General features: G+C 38.8%; 1 protein-coding gene across 4 annotated transcripts in view; it reads left to right on the top strand.

Annotated features, from left to right (window-relative positions):
• The window catches only part of BBX (BBX high mobility group box domain containing), a 278,279-nt gene extending 255,845 nt beyond the window's left edge, over nt 1-22,434 (top strand). For 3 of the 4 annotated variants that reach the window (XM_063098074.1, XM_063098086.1, XM_063098070.1), the window contains 3 exons: nt 11,734-11,931; nt 13,792-13,978; nt 18,600-22,434. In XM_063098074.1, the coding sequence (XP_062954144.1) occupies nt 11,734-11,931; nt 13,792-13,978; nt 18,600-18,687 (473 nt within the window). In that variant the 3' untranslated portion in view covers nt 18,688-22,434. The remainder of the gene's footprint in view (nt 1-11,733; nt 11,932-13,791; nt 13,979-18,599) is intronic. The other variant, XM_063098080.1, reaches the window with a different exon arrangement.
• The last annotated feature ends 483 nt before the right edge of the window (nt 22,435-22,917 follow it).

Below are 22,917 nucleotides of genomic sequence, written 5' to 3'. Positions count from 1 at the left end.
ATGATCCACAGCAACCAGTCTAACTTGATTTCTTTTCTCAAGTTTGACATAGTTGCTATGTAACTTCAGCAGTCTCCTAGGATCCTTTTTCTTGTGTTCCATTCAGCATTTGACTGTTGTTTCAGCTCATGGGAGACCAACCAAAGGCAATGAGATTCCAGATCTGGCTATAATAATTTCAGTGCAATTTTCGATCCCCTAATTTGGAATGTGAATTCATGACTGAAGCACTCTCGGGGCCTCCTGGAGAACAATACAAATGCAGTACTCTTTCCCCCAAAAATGTATTCCACGTTTTGGGAGCAGAGTTTAGAAAACCTAATGTGGCTCCAAGTGTGTTATGGTTATTGCTGAGTGTAAAAAGTAGCCCTGTGGACTTGTTCCACAGTCCACAGTAGTTTTGTGTGTTCAATTAAAAGAGGAAAGAGAAATGACTAATTTATTTTTGGATGACAAAGACTTTCTTTTCTCACATTTCCATTAGTTTGACAGGGGAAGTAACTGGCTTGCTGTCTTTGTGCTCAACTTTCAGCCTTGTTTCCTTCTGTGAGCTTTTTTCATATCATGTCCTCACCACAAAACCTTTGTTTGCTTTGCCAATGCTGCTGGACCCAAATCTACTCTTTTGTTCCAGTCAGCTGCTGCTTTGACTCAGATTTACCTGCCTTTCCCAATTCTTCTGTCTTACGAGAAGGTTCTCCCTGAGGGCTGACCCTGAAGGTTGCTGTCTAGGCCACCAAATAAAACAGTATGTTCTGGGTTTAACCCCTGTTTCAAAGCATTGGGTGGGACCCTTACCTCCTCTTCCAAAATTTTGCAAGGCCACATTACATACCTTTTTCACATATAGATGATCTGCAGGGCCCATGATTACTTATTGATCTAATAGTGAATTTAGAGGAGACTTCTTCTAACACTACCTCCTTTTGGGGGACTTATGGGAGCTTCCAGTGTATTCTTTTTTTTGCCTCTTCCACTTAGTCTGCAACCTGATTCGCTCCTTTACTGTCTCCTAACATACTGCTGACCTCTGGCACTTGAGTAATGCTGATATGTTTTGGCCAACCTGCCTTTGACACCCTGCCTCCCTTGCCTGCTGGTTTCTGAGCTTTCCCTAGTCCCAGTCTGCTTTTAGGCCTGAACTGTAACTCTTACTTGCAATCCCTTTGCAGCTGTGCCCTTGGCTTCATATTGTGTTTTTACCAATTCGTCTGGAACAAACTAGAAAAGGAACAACCACTGAATAGAATTGAAACCATTTGAAGGTACACACACACACACACACACACACACACACACACTCACACACATACAAAAGCAGTGCTAGTCAAGGGATTATTGTTCCACAGCCTGGTGACTCTGGAGCTGACTCGAGGCTCACTTTTTCCTGGCGAGGACCCTGATTGTAGACTATATAGCAAAATCAACATTATTTTATGGCTGGATGGCTCCTTTAGAGCTAATCTAGTCCAACCTCCATCTTTATTTATTTATTTATTTTATTTATTTATTTTTTTAAAAGATGACCAGTAAGGGGATCTCAACCCTTGGCTTGGTGTTGTCAACACCATGCTCAGCTAGTGAGCCAACCGGCCATCCCTATATAGGATCCGAACCCGTGGCTTTGGTGTTATCACCACCACACTCTCCCGAGTGAGCCACGGGCCGGCCCCCAACCTCCATCTTTAAATGAAAAAACTGAGACCCATGGTCCCACAGTTAGTAAATTAAAATGTCAAGAGTAGAATTCAGATCTCTATGACTGTGTTGTTTCCATTACCTCATGACCTCTGTGTAGAAATCAGTTCATCTTTCCCAACCCATCTGACCTTCCTTTTTCTGGCAGCCTTTTCTTTTTCCTTCTTGGTGGTTCTTTCTCTCAGCAGTTCTTCCGACATAACACACCTTTCCATCTTTGGAACCCTGCTATACCCTTATTTCCACAAGTTCAGGATTTTTCCAGGAAGAGGAAATAGAAAAGGAAAGAGGTTTATACTCTTGAAATGTTCATCTGTAATGTAATGATCATATTGGAGAGGTGAACAAAACTCCAAGTCTCTGTCATGAGAAGGGACAACTGATGGATCCGGATAAGAGACTAGAAATGTTGAAGCTTGTGAATGTTCAGTAGAGATTATTTAATGTTTATTGTGAATTTAGTTATTGGTTTCTTTAAACTTACAGAGAAGACTTTGAATTTTAAGGCTAAAGCAGAGTCATGAAACTTTTGGAGTGTTTCTAACCAAAGTATCTTTCATTTTGCTTGAAGCTTTTATTGAAGTTTTAAAAAATCTTAAAATATATGCCACCACTGGCCTATGATAAGCTAAATATCAAAGTATAAATATTCCGTGACTAAGAAACTGACATTATCAAAATTAGTCTGTCATTGAGTTAGATCTGTTTGACCTGGGTATACATCTACAATTTAAAAGGAGCCCTTTTCCTAACTTTTCATTACTTACTTGAAAAGGTGTTTGGTAGCATTGTCAAATACTTTTTATTTTTTTTTAAATAACTTATCTTAAGTCTGTCCCCACACAACCATCTGTTATGCAATATTGAGGTAAGGCCAAGCTACAAATCATGGTGTGATTTGTGCTTTACATATTTTCTTTTGATATAATTGAAGTTGTTTCCTACTTGTTTTGGAATGTGAAGCCTGGAATAACATCTCCTTTCCAAACATCTGTTAAAGACAAGGTGCCATGCTTTTCAGGGCAAAATATCTTACTAATTCATAGCCCTCCTTTCTTGAGGATATACCCAAACCTGTTAGAGAGCTAGATTAAAGATTTTAAATGAGGCCTATGCAAGTGTTTGTACCAACAAGTGCATTTTTTCACACCTTAAGTTATTCTTGCTTTGTCTTTTTTTTCCCTCTTACTTTAGCTCTTTTTTCTTACTATGTTATATGTGTCTGTCTGTGTGTGTGTGTGTGTGTGTGTGTGTGTGTGTGTGTGTGTGTATTACTTTTTTGCCAATAACTACTTTCAGATCTACCTTCTGATAAGTACCTTCAGTTATTCTCCAGATTTAGTTCGTCTGGAGTTTGTCATGTCAAACCTTTATTTTCTGACCCACATTCTTTGTCAAAAATGATTTCTATGCCTGTCCTAACAGATTACATAGTTAAAAAATAGGAAAATGCATCTTTTCCCTGCCCAAAAGCCCTTAGGCCACTGGAATAAAAAAAAACAGTCCCAACCATGAGACTTGACTACATGTCTGTACTCCTAAATGATTACTAAACTTGTATCTGCATATTCTTTTCTTTTAAATTAAGGTGGGAGTGGTGAACTCCTAAGGAAATAAGTATGTAAGATAAGACACAAGCATTCCCAACCTATTTAAACAGGAAATAAAGTCTTTGGTGGCGGATATGTGGCTGCCAGAGCGCGTTGGGAAAGGGCTACTAGAACTGACCTAAGATTGAGGGAACAGGACTTCTGGTCAAGATGGTGGAATAAACAGTCCCTAGCGTCACTCTCTCCCACAAATCAACTGATTTAAACTATAAAGCATAACATCAAGTGCATACGGAACAGGGAAACATCCAGCGGGGGAGGCAGAAGCTCTGAGGAGACCACAGGCCCTGCTGGACCGCCGTCACACAATCCAGCAGATAGGCTTCACCGCTGCCACCCAGCTCCATTCCCAGCCCGGCCCAGTGTGCACAGAGTGGGGAGACATCTGGCAGGGGAGGCGGGAACTCCACGGGGACCACACTGCTACCGTGAGATCCAGCAGCCCAGCCCAGTGCGTACGGAGCACAGAGACGTCCAGCAGGGGAAGTAGAAGCTCCGTAGAATCCACACACCATGTGGGGGGGCTGCTGTCACGTGATCCGGCAGCAGGTAGGCTTCACCGCCGCCACCCGGCTCCATCCCAAGCCCAGCCTAGCGCTCATGGAGCAGGGAGACATCAAGCAGGGGAAGGGGAGGCTCCGCAGAGACCACACGCTCTGCGGTGCCTCCGCGCATCCCAGCAGCCCGGTCCAGAGCGCACAGAACAGGGAGAAGTCCAGCACGGGAGGTGGAAGCTCAGCAGAGACCACACACCCTGTGGTACCGCCCCGTGATCCAGCAGCCCGGCCGAGTCCAAGCTGACCAGAGAGGTGGCTCCCCGGAGAGGCCCAAGACCCAAGGCAACCGCACACGCAAGGCACTAGTGGCCAACTGAGCAGTCACTGAGGTAGCCATACCAAATTGGTAACCACAGCAACATCTGAGTCAGACAATAGTGTCAAACCTGTGGACTGTGAAACCCCCGTCACAATAAATAAACGTCAAGGAAAAGATACCAGAAATATGAAAAATCAAGAAAGTACACAACCAAAAGGTAATAACTCTCAAGCTCTAGATCCTGTAGAACAAGAAGCCCTTGAAATGACTGACAAGGAATTTCGAGTGATAATTCTAAGGAAACTGAATGAGATACAAGAAAACTCAGCGAGACATCATGATGAAATGGGGAAAAGTATACAGGACCTGAAAAAAGAAATGTACAAGGAAATCAGTGCCCTGAAAAAAAATGTAGCAGAACTTGCCGAACTGAAGAATTTATTCAGCAAACTAAAAAACACAACAGAGAGTTTAACCAGCAGGCTTGCGGAAGTTGAAGAGAGAACCTCTGAACTTGAAGATGAGCTGTTTGAAATAACACAAGCAGACAAAAAAAGAAGAAAACAGAATCAAAGGAATTGAAGAAAATCTGAGAGAGATATCAGACAACCTTAAGCGCTCAAATATCCAAGTCATGGGTATTCCAGAAGAGGAGGAAAAAGGAGATTGAATTGAAAACATAGTCAACAAAATAGTGGCAGAAAACTTCCCAGGTATAGGAAAAATCACAGATCTTCAGATCCAGGAAACTCAACAATCTCCAAACGTATTCAACACAAAAAGGTCTTCTCCAAGACATGTTATAGTCAAATTGGCAAAACTCAGAGACAAAGAGAGAATCTTAAAAGCTGCAAGAGAGAAGCATCAAATCACCAATAAGGGAGCCCCAATTAGACTAACATCAGACTTTTCATCACAAATCCTAAAAGCCAGAAAGGAATGGGATGATATATTCAAAATACTAAGAGACAGAAATTGCCAGACAAGAATACATTACCCTGCAGGGCTATCCTTCGGAAATGAAGGGCAAATAGTATATTTCTCAGACAAATAAAAACTGTGGGAGTTCACCACCACACAAACACCCTTACAAGAAATTCTCAAGGGAGTACTGGGTTTGGTTCCTGAAAAATAACTACCACTGCCATAAAACCCAAGAAAAATCAAAACTCACTAGTATAATAAAAGTGGCATTCATGAAGAGAAAACAAACAAACAAAAAGGCTATCTACAACCCAAGGAATCAACAAATACAGAAAACAAACAGTAAATCAGAAAGCAAGGAAAAAAAGACACCTGAGACAACCAAACAATAATCAATAAGATGCTAGGAATAAATCAACACTTTTCAATAACAACTCTTAATGTAAAAGGCTTAAATTCCCCAATCAAAAGACACAAACTGGCTGACTGAATTAAAAAGGAGGACCCAACTATATGCTGCCTTCAAGAGATCCACCTCATCCATAAAGACTTACATAGACTAAGAATGAAAGGATGGAAAAAGATTTACCATGCAAACAGAAAAGAAAAACGAGGTGGAGTGGCTATTCTTATATCTGATAAAACAGACTTTAAACTAAAAACCATAAAAAGAGACAATGAGGGATACTACGTAATGATAAAAGGATTGATCCATCAAGAAGACATAACAATCATAAATATATACGCACCCAGTGTTGGAGCAGCCAGATTTATAAAACAAACTCTATTAGACCTAAAGAAGGAAATAGACACTAATCCCATAATAGCAGGGGACCTGAACACCCCACTGTCAATATTGGACAGATCATCTAGGCAAAGAATCAGCAGAGAAACACAAAATCTAAACAATACTCTAGACTGATTGGACTTGGCAGATATCTACAGAACATTCCATCCAGCAACCTCAGAATATTCATTCTTCTCATCAGCACATGGATCATTCTCCAGGATACATCACATATTAGGTCACAAATTGAGTCTCAACAAATTCAAAAAAACTGGAATTATCCCATGTATTTTCTCAGACCACAATGGATTAAAATTAGAAATCAATAACAAACGGAATTCTGGAAACTATACAAACACATGGAAATTAAGCAGCATTCTACTTAATGACATATGGGTCCAAGAAGAAATCAAACAGGAAATCAAAAAATTTATTGAAACTAATGAAAATAATGATACATCATACCAAAACCTGTGGGATACTGCAAAAGCAGTACTAAGGGGGAAATTTATTGCATTAAATGCTCACCTCAGAAGAATGGAAAGATGGCAAGTGAACAACCTAACACTTCACCTTAAAGAACTAGAAAAACAAGAACAATCCAAACTGAAAGTTAGCAGAAGGAAAGAAATCATTAAGATCAGAGCAGAACTGAATGAAATTGAAACGCAAAAAACAATACAAAAGATCAGTGAATCAAAAACTTGGTTTTTTGAAAAGATAAATAAAATTGACAAACCATTAACATGGCTAACAAAAAATAAGAAGAGAGAAGATTCAAATAACAAAAATTAGAAATGAAAAAGTTGATATTACAACTGATTCATCTGAAATACAAGGAATCATTCAAGACTACTATAAATAACTATATGCCAACAAATTTGAAAATCTGGAGGAAATGGATAAATTTCTGGACACACACAAGCTCCCAAAACTGAACCATGAAGACGTAGAAATTCTGAACAGATCAATAACAATAAAGGAGATTGAAGCTGTTATCAGAAGGCTCCCAACAAAGAAAAGCCCAGGACCAGATGGATTCACAGCAGAATTTTACCAAACATTCAAAGAGGAATTGACACCGATTCTTTACAAACTATTCCAAAAGATTGAAACAGACGCAAATCTCCCAAACTCATTCTATGAAGCAAACATCATCCTGATAACAAAACCAGGTAAAAATATAATCAAAAAAGAAAACTACAGGCTGATATCCTTGATGAATATAGATGCAAAAATCCTCACTAAAATACTAGCTAACAGAATACAGCAACACATACACAAAATTATTAACCTCGATCAAGTGGGATTCATCCCAGGGATGCAAGGTTGGTTCAACATATGCAAATCAATAAATGTGATACACCATATTAATAAAGTCAAACACAAGGACCATATGATCATCTCTATAGATGCTGAAAAAACATTTGACAAAATTCAACACTCATTCATGATAAAGATTCTTTACAAGTTAAGTATAGATGGAAAGTATCTCAACATAATTAAAGCCATATATGATAAACCCACTACCAATATCATCCTGAATGGGGAAAAGCTGAAAGCTTTTCCTTTAAGAACAGGAACTAGACAAGGATGCCCACTCTCACCACTCCTATTCAACATAGTGTTGGAAGTACTAGCCAGAGCAATCAGAGAAGAGAAGGAAATAAAGGGCATCCAGATTGGAAAAGATGAAGTCAAACTGTCCCTCTTTGCAGATGACATGATTCTATATATGGAACAGCCTAAAGCCTCTACAAAAAAACTCTTGGTGTTGATAAATGATTTGAGCACAGTTGCAGGATACAAAATCAACACACAAAAATTAGTAGCCTTTCTATTCTTCAATAGTGAACATGCAGAAAGGGAAATCAAGAAAGCCTGCCCATTTACAATAGCCACCAAAAAAATAAAATACTTAGGAATTGAGTTAACCAAGGAGGTGAAAAATCTCTATAATGAGAACTATAAACCACTGCTGAGAGAAATTAGAGAGGATAGAAGAAGATGGAAAGATATCCCATGCTCTCAGATTGGAAGAATCAACATAGTGAAAATGTCCATACCACCCAAAGTGATATACAAATTCAATGCAATCCCCATCAAATTTCCAATGACATTTTTCTCAGAAATAGAAAGAACTATCCAGACACTTATGTGGAATAACAAAAGACCACGCATAGCCAAAGCAATGCTGAGCAAAAAATATAAAGCTGGAGGCATAACACTACCTGACTTTAAACTAGACTACAAAGCTATAATAACCAAAACAGTATGGTACTGGCCTAAAAACAGACACACTGACCAATGGAATAGAATAGAGAATCCAGAAATCAACCCACACACCTACAGCCATCTTATCTTTGACAAAGGCACCAAGCCTATACACTGGGGAAGAGTCTGGCCCTTAGCAAATGGTGCTGGGATAACTGGATATCAATATGCAGGAGAATGAAACTAGACCCATACCTTTCACCAGACACTAAAGTGAACTCACAATGGATTAAAGAATTAACTATACACCCTGAAACAATAAAACGTCTTAGAGAAAACATAGGAGAAATACTTCAGGAAGTAGGACTGGACACAGACTTCATGAATACGACCCTAAAAGGCTGGTCAACCAAAGGAAAAATGAACAAATGGGATTATATTAAACTAAAGAGCTTCTGCACAGCAAAAGAAACAATTAACAGAGTTAAAAGACAACCAACAGATTGGGAGAAAATATTTGCAAAATATACATCTGACAAAGGATTAATATCCAGAATATACAAGGAACTCAAACAACTTTACAAGAAAAAAACAAGCAACCCAATTAAAAAATGGGCAAAAGAGCTAAGTGGGCATTTCTCTAAGGAAGATATACAAATGGCCAATGGACATATGAAAAAATGCTCAACATCACTCAGCATTCGGGAAATGCAAATCAAAACCACACTGAGATACCATCTCACCCCAGTTAGGATGGCTAAAATCCAAAAGACTCTGAATGATAAATGCCTGTGAGGTTGTGGAGAAAAATGAACTCTCATACATTGTTGGTGGGACTGCAAAATGGTGCAGCCTCTATGGAAAATGGTATGGAGGTTCCTCAAACAATTGCGGATAGATATCCCATATGACCCAGCTATCCCACTGCTGGGAATATACCCAAAGGAGTGGAAATCATCAAGTCGAAGGTATACCTGTTCCCCAATGTTCATTGCAGCACTCTTTACAATAGCCAAGAGTTGGAACCAGCCCAAATGTCCATCATCGGATGAGTGGATACGGAAAATGTGGTATATCTCCACAATGGAATACTACTCAGCTATAAAAACGAATGAAATACTGCCATTTGCAACAACATAGATGGACCTTGAGAGAATTATATTAAGTGAAACAAGTCAGGCACAGAAAGAGAAATACCACATGTTCTCACTTATTGGTGGGAGCTAAAAATAAATAAATAAATTCACACACACACAATAAAAAAACCGGGGGGGGGGGGGGGAGAAGAAGAAACAACAATTACAATTCCTTGAAGTTGACACGACAACCAAACAGAAAGGACATTGTTGGGAGGGAGGGGGTAGAGGAAGGAGGGTGGGAGGTTTCTGTAAGGGGCCACAATAATCAACCACATTGTATATCGCCAAAATAAAATTTTTTAAAAAAATCTGATCAAAAGCCCTCCATAGCTACTACCATCATTACCTGTACTTTGCAGGCGAGAAAACTGATCTCAGGCCAAGAAACTTGTTCAGTGTACCACAAGTAATGCCAAAGACAAGCTCTGAATTTAGATAGCCTGGCTCTAGCACTCTATGCCTTCTCCCTCAGTATGGTATAGCTCACTGCCAACCTCAACCCCCAACCTTGGGGCAGAGTCAGTGAAGAAGGGCAGCATGAGGGACTTGGGGGCTTTTGATGTAGTTTTTCTGCTTTTTAATTTTATATTTGGCATGTGAATTGTGCCTTGAGCCCTTCTTTGATTTGGAATCATCTACAACAACTTCTAGGTTCCTTCATCCCAGTTTTATTAATTTACATCCCCATTCCCATCTCCCCATCACTTTCTGCTATATCTGCTAAAATTGTGCTTTCTGTAAAGGATATGGGAGTTGGGAGGCAGGTTGTTTGGAGATATGCTGGCAATGACCAGCCTGCAGTGCTCTCTTGGCCTAGAAGACAGAAGGTACAAGAATATACCCCCTGAAGATACTGGAAAGAATTTACAAAAAAATTTAAGAGTTCTACTTTCTCTGTGAATGAGTACACATTTGTACAATCATAAGTCCATTTTCAAAGGTTTGCCACTTTTGGCTAAGCTTTGCTAATATATTAAAAATGAAGATGCTCCAGAGAAAATAACATTAAGCTGGGATCTGCAATTTTTACTGCAGTGTAAGACTAGTTTGGAATGTGTAGAACAGAACGGAGAGTGTAGATAAAAATAATGACTCCTATTGTATCTTGTACCTATTATGTGCCATCCTATCTTGTGCATCTTGTGCATCTTGGGGATACAGTGATAAACAACATTGACTTAGCAACTACCCTCATGTAGCTTACAGTTCAAAAGGAGAGAATAACCTTTAAAATTTAGAAAACAAAAATTTAATTTTAATGGTGATAACTGAGAAAAGAAAAATACTATAAGAGCAAATAACTGGGGAAATCTATCCTATTATGTAGGGCATGATGGCCATGGATAGGCATTTCTCCTATGTCCTTTGTGAAGAGCACAGTTGACTGACAAGCCCAGCTGCTGCCTTTCTGGATTTACAATTATATTTGGGGCTGAGGCCATGCTTCTCCTGAAAAGCAACCAGCCAATGACTAAGCATGGCAGGGATGCCAGCTCTCGCCCATTACTGCAGGATGCAGGACTCCTCTAAGAGGCAGTTCTGGCTTGGGGACTTTCCATTGGCCTAGACAAAACTTTCTTAGAACAGTGCTACAGTCGTTTTCTACCCAATTCTCCTTCCTCTTCCTCTCCTTTCATAGATGGCAGACCTACACTGGAATCTGAGACTTTCCCTCCCTACTCCTGGTTCCTCCCCTTTATCCTCCACAGAGGTCTCCCCCAATAAATCTCTTGCAGGTCTAATCCTAAAAAAAAAAAGAAAGAAAGAAAAAAAAGTCTTTGGTGGCAAATGTCTTCCTTACTCTTGATTCAGTGACTCAGGTTACAGGAATGTGCTATTAAATGATTTATTGGAATTGTAACTGGGGTACCTAAAACATGCCTCTCCGTGATCTTTGCTGACATGTGGGACTTCATTAAATTATCTCACTAAGCACGTTCACCTTGTCCTAAAATTCAGTGAATGGGAGAGCATTTCATTTGTATGTTAGCTTCACTAATGTTTGTCCTATCCTTACTGAGCAGTTAATAAACATGAAAGAAGGTCATGCCTCACAATTTCTTTTCTGAGCAGTCCAACCTGGTACTTGAAAGCAAATGTCACAACCATAAATGTAAATGTACGAAGCACATTTAATCTTGGTGTCCTCAGAAGAAAAGAAACTTATTTTACCGTCCTTTTCAGACCAATTGGCCAAAAGGATCTCAGATCGGAACCCTGATCACAAGCTAGGTTTTGTGGTCTTTGGGGACACAATTTACTCAGATTTGCATATGTTATCTTCCCAAACCTGCAAGATCCAAAGGCTTAGAAAATATTAAAAGAGAAAGAAGCTATCTTAATCCTCTGCACTTAATCAAAGCAAATATAAATAAGGAGCAAACAAATTACAGGCAGTGTTTCCTTTTTTCTATCAACACTTTGAAAACTCTGAATATAAATTCTCTATTCAGGTGGGTAAGATATTTAGAAGTGTTTCTTTCCAGGAGCAATGTTGGTGCCTTGTGTTTTTGTGTGTAACTATATATGGTTTGTCCTATTTCAGCCATATTTTCAGAAGACAAAAACACCACAGAGCCTGCTCATAAGGTTAAAAATGCCCCATCCATTCCCAATCCTCCAGAGCCAACAACAATGCAAGAACCTTTGGTGGGAAGCCAAAAAAGAAAAGCAAGGAAAACCAAGATCACACACCTTGTCAGGACAGCAGACGGCCGGGTATCACCAGCAGGAGGTACTTTCGGTAAGAAGAGGCAGCTTTAGACAGAGATTACCAGAGCAAGCAGGTGACCATCATGGCCACATTGGCTAGCAAATGGCTAGAGGCCAACTGTGTGTGGTTCCTCACTGAAAAACGGGTCTGTTCTGTAGCTTTCTACAGACTTCCAAATGTGTTTTATTTCCTGCCCTGAAATCATAGCTATTTTTCTAAGAGCATGTCTGAATTCCTAGAAAGGACAGGTAATTTTTAGGACCGTCAGCTCCTTCTCTTTCTCAGCATGCACAAAAATAGTCTGGATTAAGTAAATTCCAGAAGAGCCCAGACTTTTAATGATACTGAAAGAATCAGTGTTTCTTTATGGTCTGCTGTGTAAGTCACTACAAGCTAGATTATCTGGTATTCAAACCACTGGATTAAGGAACCTTAAAATCCCTTCAGTACTTTCTCTAAAGCTAATTCAGACCACTGAGGGAGCTTGAGAATGCTTCTGGATTTCTTGAGTTCTCTGGTCTAATCCAGCCAAACAGTAAATTTCTCCATTTTCATTTGTGGCCTGTGGTCTATTTGCTGTTCCTGGTAGCCTCCATGGTAATGGAATTACCTGAGTGCCCCAGGGTAAGGAGAGGGCCTGGTGAGTGATCCTGAGCATCTCCACAAAAATCTTGTGGTGCTATACCAGTCAGGCATTAATGATATTAGCTGTTGTCTTTCTGCCTTATAGCACTTCCGGCATTTCATTTTATCTGATTTGGGTAAATCTAAGTGTTAATAGAGATAAATTGTTTGCTGAGTAGAATTAGAGGACAATTAGTGAATTTTGTGCACTTTTTCTTGCATTCTGTATATATAGATTGCAGAACCATAAAGCATATTATAGACCCTGAATTTTACCCTGTAAATTAAGATATGAAACTCGAAAGTGGTGGAATCTTATGTCTGAGTACATTCAACTAAGTAGAAGTAGGGTGAGGACTAAAATCTAGATGTCCCAATGTTTAGTCCACCAGGCCTTTCCTTCCTTCCCTTTCCAATCTGCATTCTGTTTTATGATTTTTATTTTGTAGATTGTTACACCCTTATTCATTTATATCCTCATTCATTTTTACATGTAGGAAGAGTAAAAGATTTTAGAAAATCCTTCCTTTTATGTAGAAAAGCACCATAGCACTTTTATAAACCACTATAAGACATTTACAGCTTTTATCGATTGCTTTCTATATTTAAAATGTTCTAAAAACCATGATTAAAAAAAAATTCCTCCTTCTCTAGAACTGCTACATAATAAAGGAAGTACACTCATTTCCAGCAGGTATCTTTGCATAGCATTTTATTCACCTCTTTGTAAGTACCAGAGGGCCCGTAGGTATTCAGAACAAAATAACAACTTTTATCTCATTAGAATTGATTAATCTAGTGTGTAGACCATCTTAAGTGTTTGTATTACAGCATATCAAATGTCCAGGTTTCCATAGTAGGCCATGCCATGGCTTCATGAGAAATGTTTAGTCAGTTGGGCTTTTAAGGACCCTTTTACAACATCTACAAGCCCACTGCAGAAGTCCCTGGGGTTTTATTTGGGCCTAGGCTCATTTTTCCTTCCCACTCCAAGACTGACGCAGTCTTTGACCCTGTATAAAACAGCTTCTCTTCAGCTCAGCTTTAGGGCACAGCGCTGTCCATAGTTACAACTGAGCTTAATAAAAGAGCTTTGTTACCGTGGAAGAAGATATTCTATAAAAGCCTTACTATTCAATGGACAGCAAAAGTGAACAGTAAAGAACACTAGCTCTTTTCACATTGCCTGGCACAGCATTTTCTCAGTGTCCCTTCTGTAGAGAGAACAGAGTGATCCTCTTGTGACAGATTTCTCTTTTGTTGCAGATGACAAACCAAAGGAGCGACTGCAGAGGAGTCTCCCTAAAGCTAGTGAGACAGACTGCAATGATGAATGCTCACACAACACTGAGGTAGAGGAGACACGGAGCAGTACTCCTGAAATGCCTGCCGTGTCTGCATTCTTTAGCCTTGCTGCGCTGGCTGAAGTGGCAGCGATGGAAAATGTGCACAGGTTAGTGAGGAAACAGGGATGGAGAAAACAACATAGAAACCATGTCAACATTTCCAATGTGATTTGTGACATTTTTCACAATACATTGGAGTTCAGACTTGGTTCAAGAGTACTCTTGTTTATATGAGGTGTTACAAAAGTATTTGTGCTAGTTAGTAGTGTGGAAAAATACAAACGGGAATGTAGCCAGCCAAGTATTTTATTTTGTATAGAGTATCCTGTGGTAAATATCATTTCCCTAAAAAGCCATAAATAGGTGGCAGTCGTTTCATAGGGATGTTCTGTGGGATTAAATGTAATGTCCTAGTGCTAGCACATGGGGAGCACTCCTGTTGAGGATGATGTTGGTGGCAGTGGTGGTACCAGCTGTCAGAAGACAGTGTGGTTCAGGGGAAGGAGCATCTTGACATCTAACTCATGGTGGGCAGAAGGCCTGGATTTTTCTTCAACTCTCTGTGATATGCTACAAAATAATTTATTTCTCTGGACCTCAGTTTTCTCATCTTACATTGAGCATAATGATATCCCCAAAGAATCACAAAGTTGTAAGGATCAGATGAGATTATAGATGTGAAAACCCTTTGAACTCAATGCAGCCCCACAGAAAGTATATTAAGTTCTTAGTGTATAATTGGGTATTCTGGTACTTAATAGATCCTTCGGGAAGGCAAAAAAGCCTTTTGTAAATTCAGGTATTTCATATTTTTATCCAAAGTGGATTATTCACAGATGAGTTACTTTCTTTCACTTTCAGTCTTTAGTACAAAAGAGCTTGAAACCTAGCACAACTTGTTGATAACCCAAAAAACCTGCTTTGAACAAGGCGGCTAAATTATAGTGCCTTGGAAGATCTGGGATAAGTCAATAGTCACATCCACTTGTCCTGGAAAATATTATCATAGACCATTTTTACTTAGAAGCAGTCATAGTGGCATCAGAAAGCCATAAAATAACCTAAAATGCTTCTTGTGATCCTTCCTTTCCTGTGGGATATAACCTAGTAATAATCCCAAATCTACATGTCATGTACAACCAGTAGAAGAACTGATGGAGTGATTAGGTGGGCTGTCCTCTCCCCCCTCCATTTCTTCCCTTTTCTTGTGATTTTAAAATGCTAAGCTCTGCTGACCCTCTTTGGAGCACATTTCTCAGGGTGGCCTGACCTGTGCGTCTCCCTGGTTGCAGTCATCATATTGGCTCAATAAATCTATGTCTGGCTTCAGTTTCTCTTAGGTCAACATTCCATAGCCACCTGTAGGGCTTGTTGCTCCTTTTTCACATCCAGGTAAACCTGGAGGCGCTGATGTGAGCTTATTTGCTTCTTGCTCTTTACCTGTCAAATTACAGTTCTAGTGCTTCTTCACAAATAGCCTCTAGATATTTCCAAGAAGTCAAATTCCTTTTCATATGTACACTGCAAGTTGCTAATAGCAGGTGAATGCTGACAGACATTGTTAAAATCTGCTAAAGTCTCTGAGGGAGATAATGCACACACACCTCTCCACTCATGGAGTTTTATAGTTGAGTATAGAAGACGAACACATACACATTCAAAGAGAATTAAAAATATCTGCCTGAATATTACTAAGAACTGTGAAAATAAGTGGTAATATAAGAATTCAGAGGGGGATGATAATTCATGGATCAGAAAAGGCTACTACAGTCCCCCTCACTGTTGCCTGTGTTCTCTTGTAAACATGACTGTGGTCTCTTGCTGTGTTAACCAGCCTTCCATGACTCCAAGTTTGCAACAGCAGAAAGCTGCAGCAAACCTTTCCACACTCTTCCCCCACCATCACTGCCCCCCAACACTCCCCGCCCTGCAGTCATGTGGAATCACTTGCTCCTTTCCAGATAAGCCAACTTCTTGCCTTTGAATGTCCTCTGGGGTGAACTGCTGCTCCTTCCAACCCTCGTCCTCAGCCCTCTCTTTCATCCGCCTGATTCCCCAGGCTGCGTGCTCCATGCTACCCCCACATGACCCCTTAGAACAACTGCCGCCTTGGGTCATAATTATTTGTTGATGCTTCTGTCTCTTCCAGTATATTTTGATAGCCAAGCACTGGTTTTATTCTTCATGCTCCCCACCTTGCTTAGGCAGTTTCTGTTACATCAGTTAATGAATGAACAAATGAATGGATGGATGAATAAATGAGGTAGTTCTTAAAGTAGTAAGTTAGGTAGCAGGCATAGAAAAAATGTGAGTAAAGGTTTTTTCTTTTCTTTAAACCTCCCATTAGAAAGAACAATGCAGGTTGAGCATCCCTAATCTGAAAATCTGAAATCCAGAATGCTCCAAAATCCAAAGTGTTTGAGTGCTGACATAATTTCCAATTTTTGGATTAGGGATGCTCAATCAGCATGTATGCGTAAAATATTCCAAAATCCAAAAAAACTTGACATCTGAAATAACTCTGGTCCTGAGCATGTCAGGTAAGGAAAACCCAACCTGTATTGATTACCAGGATTTTATCATCAACATAACAAATGGTTAGTGTTCTTAATATCTAGATAGACAGATCACCCTGAGGAGTATTAGTTGTAACTTTAGCCCTTACCTGTTAAAGCATACCAACTAGCAGCTCTCTACCTATAGGCTTAATGTAATTGTACCCAGGTTGCACACCAATTAATTAAATATTACTTGAGCATCACCTAGGTTCATAAATTAGAGGATAGCCCATGGAGTTAGGGGTAGAAATATATTACCTGCACTCTAGCCATGAAAAATTTAACATTAGGTTTAGGAACCCAACATAGGAGGACAGGTTTACAAAATGCAGGAAACAAGGAGTTGGAACAAACCTTTGTTAAGATCCTATTTACTAGGAGTTTTTAAGGAAGAAATCTCTTTAAATTTAATCCTTACGTTAGTCCTTTCAGGTGGGTCTTTTTAGTCCCATTTTAATGATGGTTCTGAAGGTTAATTAACTTGACAAGAGCATGCAGTTAATTCGTGCCCAAGTCAAGATTTGAACTGAGCTCTTTGAACTCAAGTCATTGCTCTTTGCTGTAGCATGCTGCCTAAGCAAGCATCAGTCATGTCATAGAAAATCATGAAGAATACCCGACCATTCTTCTGGGAGCTGGAACCATTAGTTAGTTGCAGCACATATTTCTCACCCATTGCACTTCTAACTCCTTTCCTTTTTCCATTGATCAACCTCGGCTTTCACCTCAATCTCTCTCCATCCCTCTTGCTCTTTTTTTACATCAAACTTTTCATCTTTCACTTTTTTTTCTTTTTCAATACTTATAAAGATTCTTTTGAATTTTTTAATACTGTGAGATAGTCAATCTTAAAAGTAAAAAAAAATAGCATTTTAATTTCATCTTTCTTGAACAAAGAGCTGTGTACATATTGAGTTATTGGTGCTTACAGCATTCACACATGAAAAAACAGATTAATCCAGAGGTTTGATTCTGACACGTTTTGTTTTTCTAAAATCCTAAATATCTTGAGCTTTTAAGTGATTACCAGATTCTAAAACCAAATATTTTAATTCGTTTACATTATTTTTCTTTTCTGTGCATCAAGAGAAACTTGGGTATAGTTATGGAGCAGATATTATTTGAATCTTAAAATAGCTGCTTTTGTTCTATGTATTGAAAGGTCAAATCAATGAAATTACTGTTGTTACTTCCCATATTTCTAAGTGTTATACACTACAGACCATTTTAGGGGTAAGCAGTGAGTTTGCACTGTCTAGGTTTGGTAGGCCTGTTGGCAAATGCCAAAGAGGTGCTTAATCTTATCTTTTTAGAATGATAAACTCTATAGAAATTACCAAGTATTCGAAGTTTTCTAATAACCATGAAGTAAATTGTATTTTTTTTTTTTTCTGCTAGTAATTATATAAAAAATGAAAAATCAGCTATGTTTGGCATAGTTCCAATCCAAATGATGGAAAATTCCATGAATTTTTTTAGTCCTGTCTGGATTGCTCCCTCCACATGTGCTGATTTTGGCCCAAACAGCCTGCATTTTCTTACGGTCTTTAATCCAGAGTTAGTACTTGCTTTCTTCACTTTTCTTTAGCTGGGAGGGTTTCATTGTTTCTTTATTGTTTACTCTTCACTCACTTTTTTAGAGTCACAGTCCATCCCTCTTTCTCTTCAGAAGTCATTGTTTTTATTGGACTTAAGTTTTAAAATGGTGTATTATTATATATCTTAAGAAATGAACTTAGAGTTTACCAATTGTTATATGAGAATTTTCTCTTTGGGCAAGTCAAGGAAAGGAATGTGTCATTTTTAATATCAAGAGGAAGATTGTTGTCCTAGAACCTCAGTCCTTGACTGAAAGTTTTCCACTTCTTAGGGAGTTGCTCCAAATCTGGGGTGCTTCAGATTTCATCTCTTTGAATGGAAATGGTTAGTTGTTTGGGACCAGAGAGTATGTTGTTGAGTTGTATGAGGGGAACTGAGATAAGAAGTGTTAGGAAGGGAGGGAGAAGGGGAGGGAACAAGGAAGGTAGGGGACAGAAGGAAAAGAAAAGAAACTCTAAGGACAAAAATGGTTTTATTTAAATGAGTAACAAGAAGTCAGCAGAAGCCCTTTTTATCCTCCGATAACACACACTGAATAAGTGGGGTTTTTTTTCTTCCTCTTGTTTTACAGAGGTCAGAGGTCAACTCCGCTCACCCATGATGGACAGCCAAAAGAAATGCCACAGGCTCCTGTACTTATTTCCTGCGCTGACCAGTGAAGCGCCCTTTAATTGTAAAACATTGTGCTTTACCTACTACCCTAGCCTTGTCTTTACCAAGGGATGCTAGTGAGTCCATGTGGTGGAAAATATAGACTGCAAACAAGTGCTTGTTGCCCTACACGGCCCAGATTCACTTGAAGCAGAAGTTAGCATCCTGGGCCAGTTTGTTCTTTCAGAACCCAGAATCTTTAAGGGTGATGTTATCTGTCTGATATTGAGCAGAAACAGAATGATCCTGGAGCTTTGCTTTCTATTGAAGGCTTTTGACGGTAATAGGTGGTAACTTTATAAAAGGCTGCCTTTACTGTAGCTCATCCCGCATCTCTTTTACCAACCAGAGAGTGTGAAACTAGTTTCATATATTACCTAGTTAGTCTTTCAAAACAAAACAAAAAAACAAAAACTGACGCACTGCACTAGTTATTATTAGATATTCTTAGTCTTTTTTGTACATGGAGATTTAAGTTCTAAGATGGTTTATATAATAGGTTATACATACATTTATATTGTAGAATAAATATTAAAAAGCCTGTTCCAGAGACTCCCAAGCAGCATGGGCAGGCAGATGTACCATTGTTAGCGGTGTATGCTCGGCCTCGTGGTCCATATATTCTGCACTTTTATATTTGCCACCAGAGTGGTAGTTTGCTGGCAAAAAAAGAGAGAGAGAGAGAGAAATTACAGTTCTTACAATCTGAATTATTTCTTAGCTTTGAGTGACCAAGAAGAATTTGCTTGGGGCAAATTGTGGCAAATATTTTCCCAGACAGGGGAAGAGTCCTGCAGATTACTGATGTTTTCATGCCTTGAGGATTCTTTTATTTTTACACAGGGGTCTAAGTGACCGATGGATTGTTCATACAAACAAACAAAAAAAAGACAAAAATATTATTCAGAAGTGACCTTAGTATTACTTCACTATTCTAAACACATTGAAGGCACTCACTTCATGTGGACTTGGAGCTACAGTCCTTTTACATCCATCATAGACAGACTGGACGGGTTGCAATTGCTATGCACAGCCTAATTGGCACTGCAGGTTTTTAGAGCCATTTCGAGTTTGTGTTGTTTAGGAGATATTGAGTAAATAACGAGGGATGTGTGCCTGACCAGAGTGGGACTCTCAGTCGTAGATCTACCTGCAAGATTGTTTCCTTTTTGTGTTTTGTTGCTTTTGAACATAAAACCAACCATACGTATGCCAGTGCCAAGTGGATTAACTGGCTTAGAACATTCAGCATATTGACTTAACCACCTGATGTTCAGTGTCTTGTTTCCTAGCAACAGATGCAAAGTGATAAATCAAAATTAGTCTGAGGCTACAGATTTTACAGGGTATTTTTTCCATAGCACAAAGTATTTCCCCACTCTTGCATCACAGCACAAACTACCAAATTTTAATTACTGGATTCCAGCAATAATTTTTAATCGTTTTCAAACTGGCAGAATTTTGACAGTGCTAGTTCAAGTTTGAAGCTTTTGAATTAGATCTATAAATGGTGACAGTTTACAGTTTAATGGTTTTATCTAGCTTTCTTATTTATACTTGACTGAATTGTAATGATAATTTTTTTTCTAATTGTAATTTGACCTAATAGCCATCAAAAAATGACTCTATTAATACTGACCAGGTTTAGCTTCTCATCATTGTAGATATTACTTCAGTGTCGGTGCTGGAAAATATGTACGCATACTAACAGGACTGAAAAAATATAGAGAGGGTTTTTGTTTTTTTCAAAGCAGGTAAAGAGGGCAGCAAAGCATTGGAATTTTGTCCTTAAAAATGCGTATTCATTGTGGGGATGAAGGAAGAAGGAATTAGTAAACAGCTAATTAATCAGATTATAGCTTAACTCCTTTCATGTAGAAATAAATCAAGTGAGCAGCCCCAGATTTTAGTGTGATATTTTTACTATGATGCTGTTTTATTAATGTTTTCTAAATTTCAAAGCAAAAAGTGAATGTTTGAAAATTGCTGGGTCCTGATGTTGGTGGCTGTTGGAGTTTTGGACCACTTGCTAGCAGTGATTTCAAACTTACAATTAGCTAAAATCCAAAAAAACAAAAAACAAACAACAAAATTGTATGGTGCAGAACATGCACCTTGACAATGGTACTAATTTGTTATTCTATAGAACACGTTAGAATAGATCTATTTTTGCCAGAGCACCCTCCTTCAGTCCTCTGATTACATTTCACTAGAGTTCCTTAAGAGATTGCTGTATATTCATGGGACCTTTTTTAAAAAAGAAGCAAAACAAGAGATTACTTTTTTCTATGTGATTAATATCTTACTTGATCTGCTTTTCCTAAACCTCAGTGGCTTTTCCCTTAGGCAGGGGTCGGGGTGGGAGGGCAACCTACTGGATATGACTGTTTTCAGATACTTTAAAAAAACCTTTTTGTAGAAATGCTTAATTTTTAAGCAGTTAGGCACTGAGAGTAGCAGAAATCCTGCAAAGCTTTATAGTTCTTTAGACACTCGCCTTGTCGTTTCTCTGAGTAAAGTCTTGCTTTCAGTAATAGTGCTTCTCCTGCCCTGAATCTGCTAGAGAGGAGTGTTGGTGTTTTCAGGGTAACAACATTTGTTAGCACAAATATTTCAGACCAATATGTAGTGCTCTCCTCTGACCCCAATTACTATTTTTATTTCATTTCTCTCATTCTTTTTTATTTTGGAAAATCATATTGCTATGGTGTGTACTTTAATCTGCCAGCAAACTCCATCTACACTAACATTTGTCCCACAACATCCTGAAGAGAAAAAGTTGTTGCACCTTATGTATATCTCAAGCAAACCAAAATATGCTCTTCTGCTTTGTTTTATTCTAAATTGTTGTATCATATCTTTCTGAAACCATTCTGAATTTAGTTGAAATTATCAATATTTATGCTTTTAACCTTAATTCCTGGATTCAAACCTGTATATAAATCTTTTGAAAAAAATTGTCCTTGCCCTCCTCTGCGATGCTGGAAGTAGAAGATTCGTCTCAGATGGAGACGCAGTACTGTTCCAGTTTTCTTTAGACTTTTATTTATTTAGTTATTCTGGGTATTTCCTATGTAATTTTGAAACGTGTAGAGTATATTATAGTAACTGAAGCTGCAGCTCTAAGAAGCTGAGTGAAAGAAAAAATACTGTAAGACATCCTTTAAGTTTTTATTTGTTTGGGTACTGTATATGAGATAGGGAAAAGGAAAAATGTCCCACAGCCACATTGGAAATACAGGTTCTTGTCCCCAAGTTTCCATATTTTAGATCAAAACTATTAGTTCCCAGATTTTAGATCAAAACTATTAGTTCATTAAAACCCTTTTTAAAGGATAAACCATACTGTTGTAATTCTGACAGTCTTTTTCCAACAAATATCAGAAATAATATTTATTTAATTCTGTCAGATGAGCTTTCTGCCAATGCCATGTCTTGCAGCCATGGTGAGATAATTCCCATATTATCATTGTTATTCTAGTTCCTGCCATTAAAATTGCTGGAGAAAGGAATAGTGATGGAACACTGAACAAAAAGGAGCATCTGAACTGGTCTGGTTATGTAGAATCCAACATGTTTAATCCCTGTCGTTTTCTTATTAAGTCTCAGATGCTACTCCAAGTCACAGAAAATTTTGTTTGCACTCTGCAGTCAGTGTATGGAAATGTTTGCACCTATGTAAAATCTCAAGCAAATTATAAATTGCTACAGAACAGGAGTAAGCTGAAAACTGAATGACATGTTTTGTTCATAGGGTGGGGTGGGATGGGTGATACCACATAGCTCTCTTCCAAGTTTGTCATTTGGCATCAATGTGAAGCAGTGGGACCATGCTGCCTGCTAAACTACTGTATGAATCGTAAGTGTTCTGAAGACCAGCAGCTGGAGGCTGGAGGACGGCATCCATACAGCAAAGGAGAAGCACCACCGCTGTGTTGGGGAAAAGGAAGAAAATTGCGGAAGGCCTGGAGTCAGCCTTTATAAAGGGAGTGTTGGGGTGTACGTGATGCTGTTGAAGAGAATCACCTTTGATTGCACTGCTCCCCAGAGCCCTCTTATAGGCCAATCCTAATGGGCTACCTCGGCTTTAAAAGTTCATTTCAGTATGTCCTGTTTCAAAAGTTTGTCTTTTTTTGCTTCTACCTTCAGTGCCACTATTTTCCACTGCAGTGTTTTGACTTCACAAACCGCCTTCTCCAGAGAGAACAATGTATTGCTGAAAATGGGCAGTAGAAGCA

This window comes from Cynocephalus volans, chromosome 1, assembly GCF_027409185.1.
Source record: "Cynocephalus volans isolate mCynVol1 chromosome 1, mCynVol1.pri, whole genome shotgun sequence".
NCBI lineage: Eukaryota > Metazoa > Chordata > Mammalia > Dermoptera > Cynocephalidae > Cynocephalus > Cynocephalus volans.
Note: the sequence above shows the minus strand (reverse complement) of the source record. Positions and strands in the feature narration are given on the sequence as shown.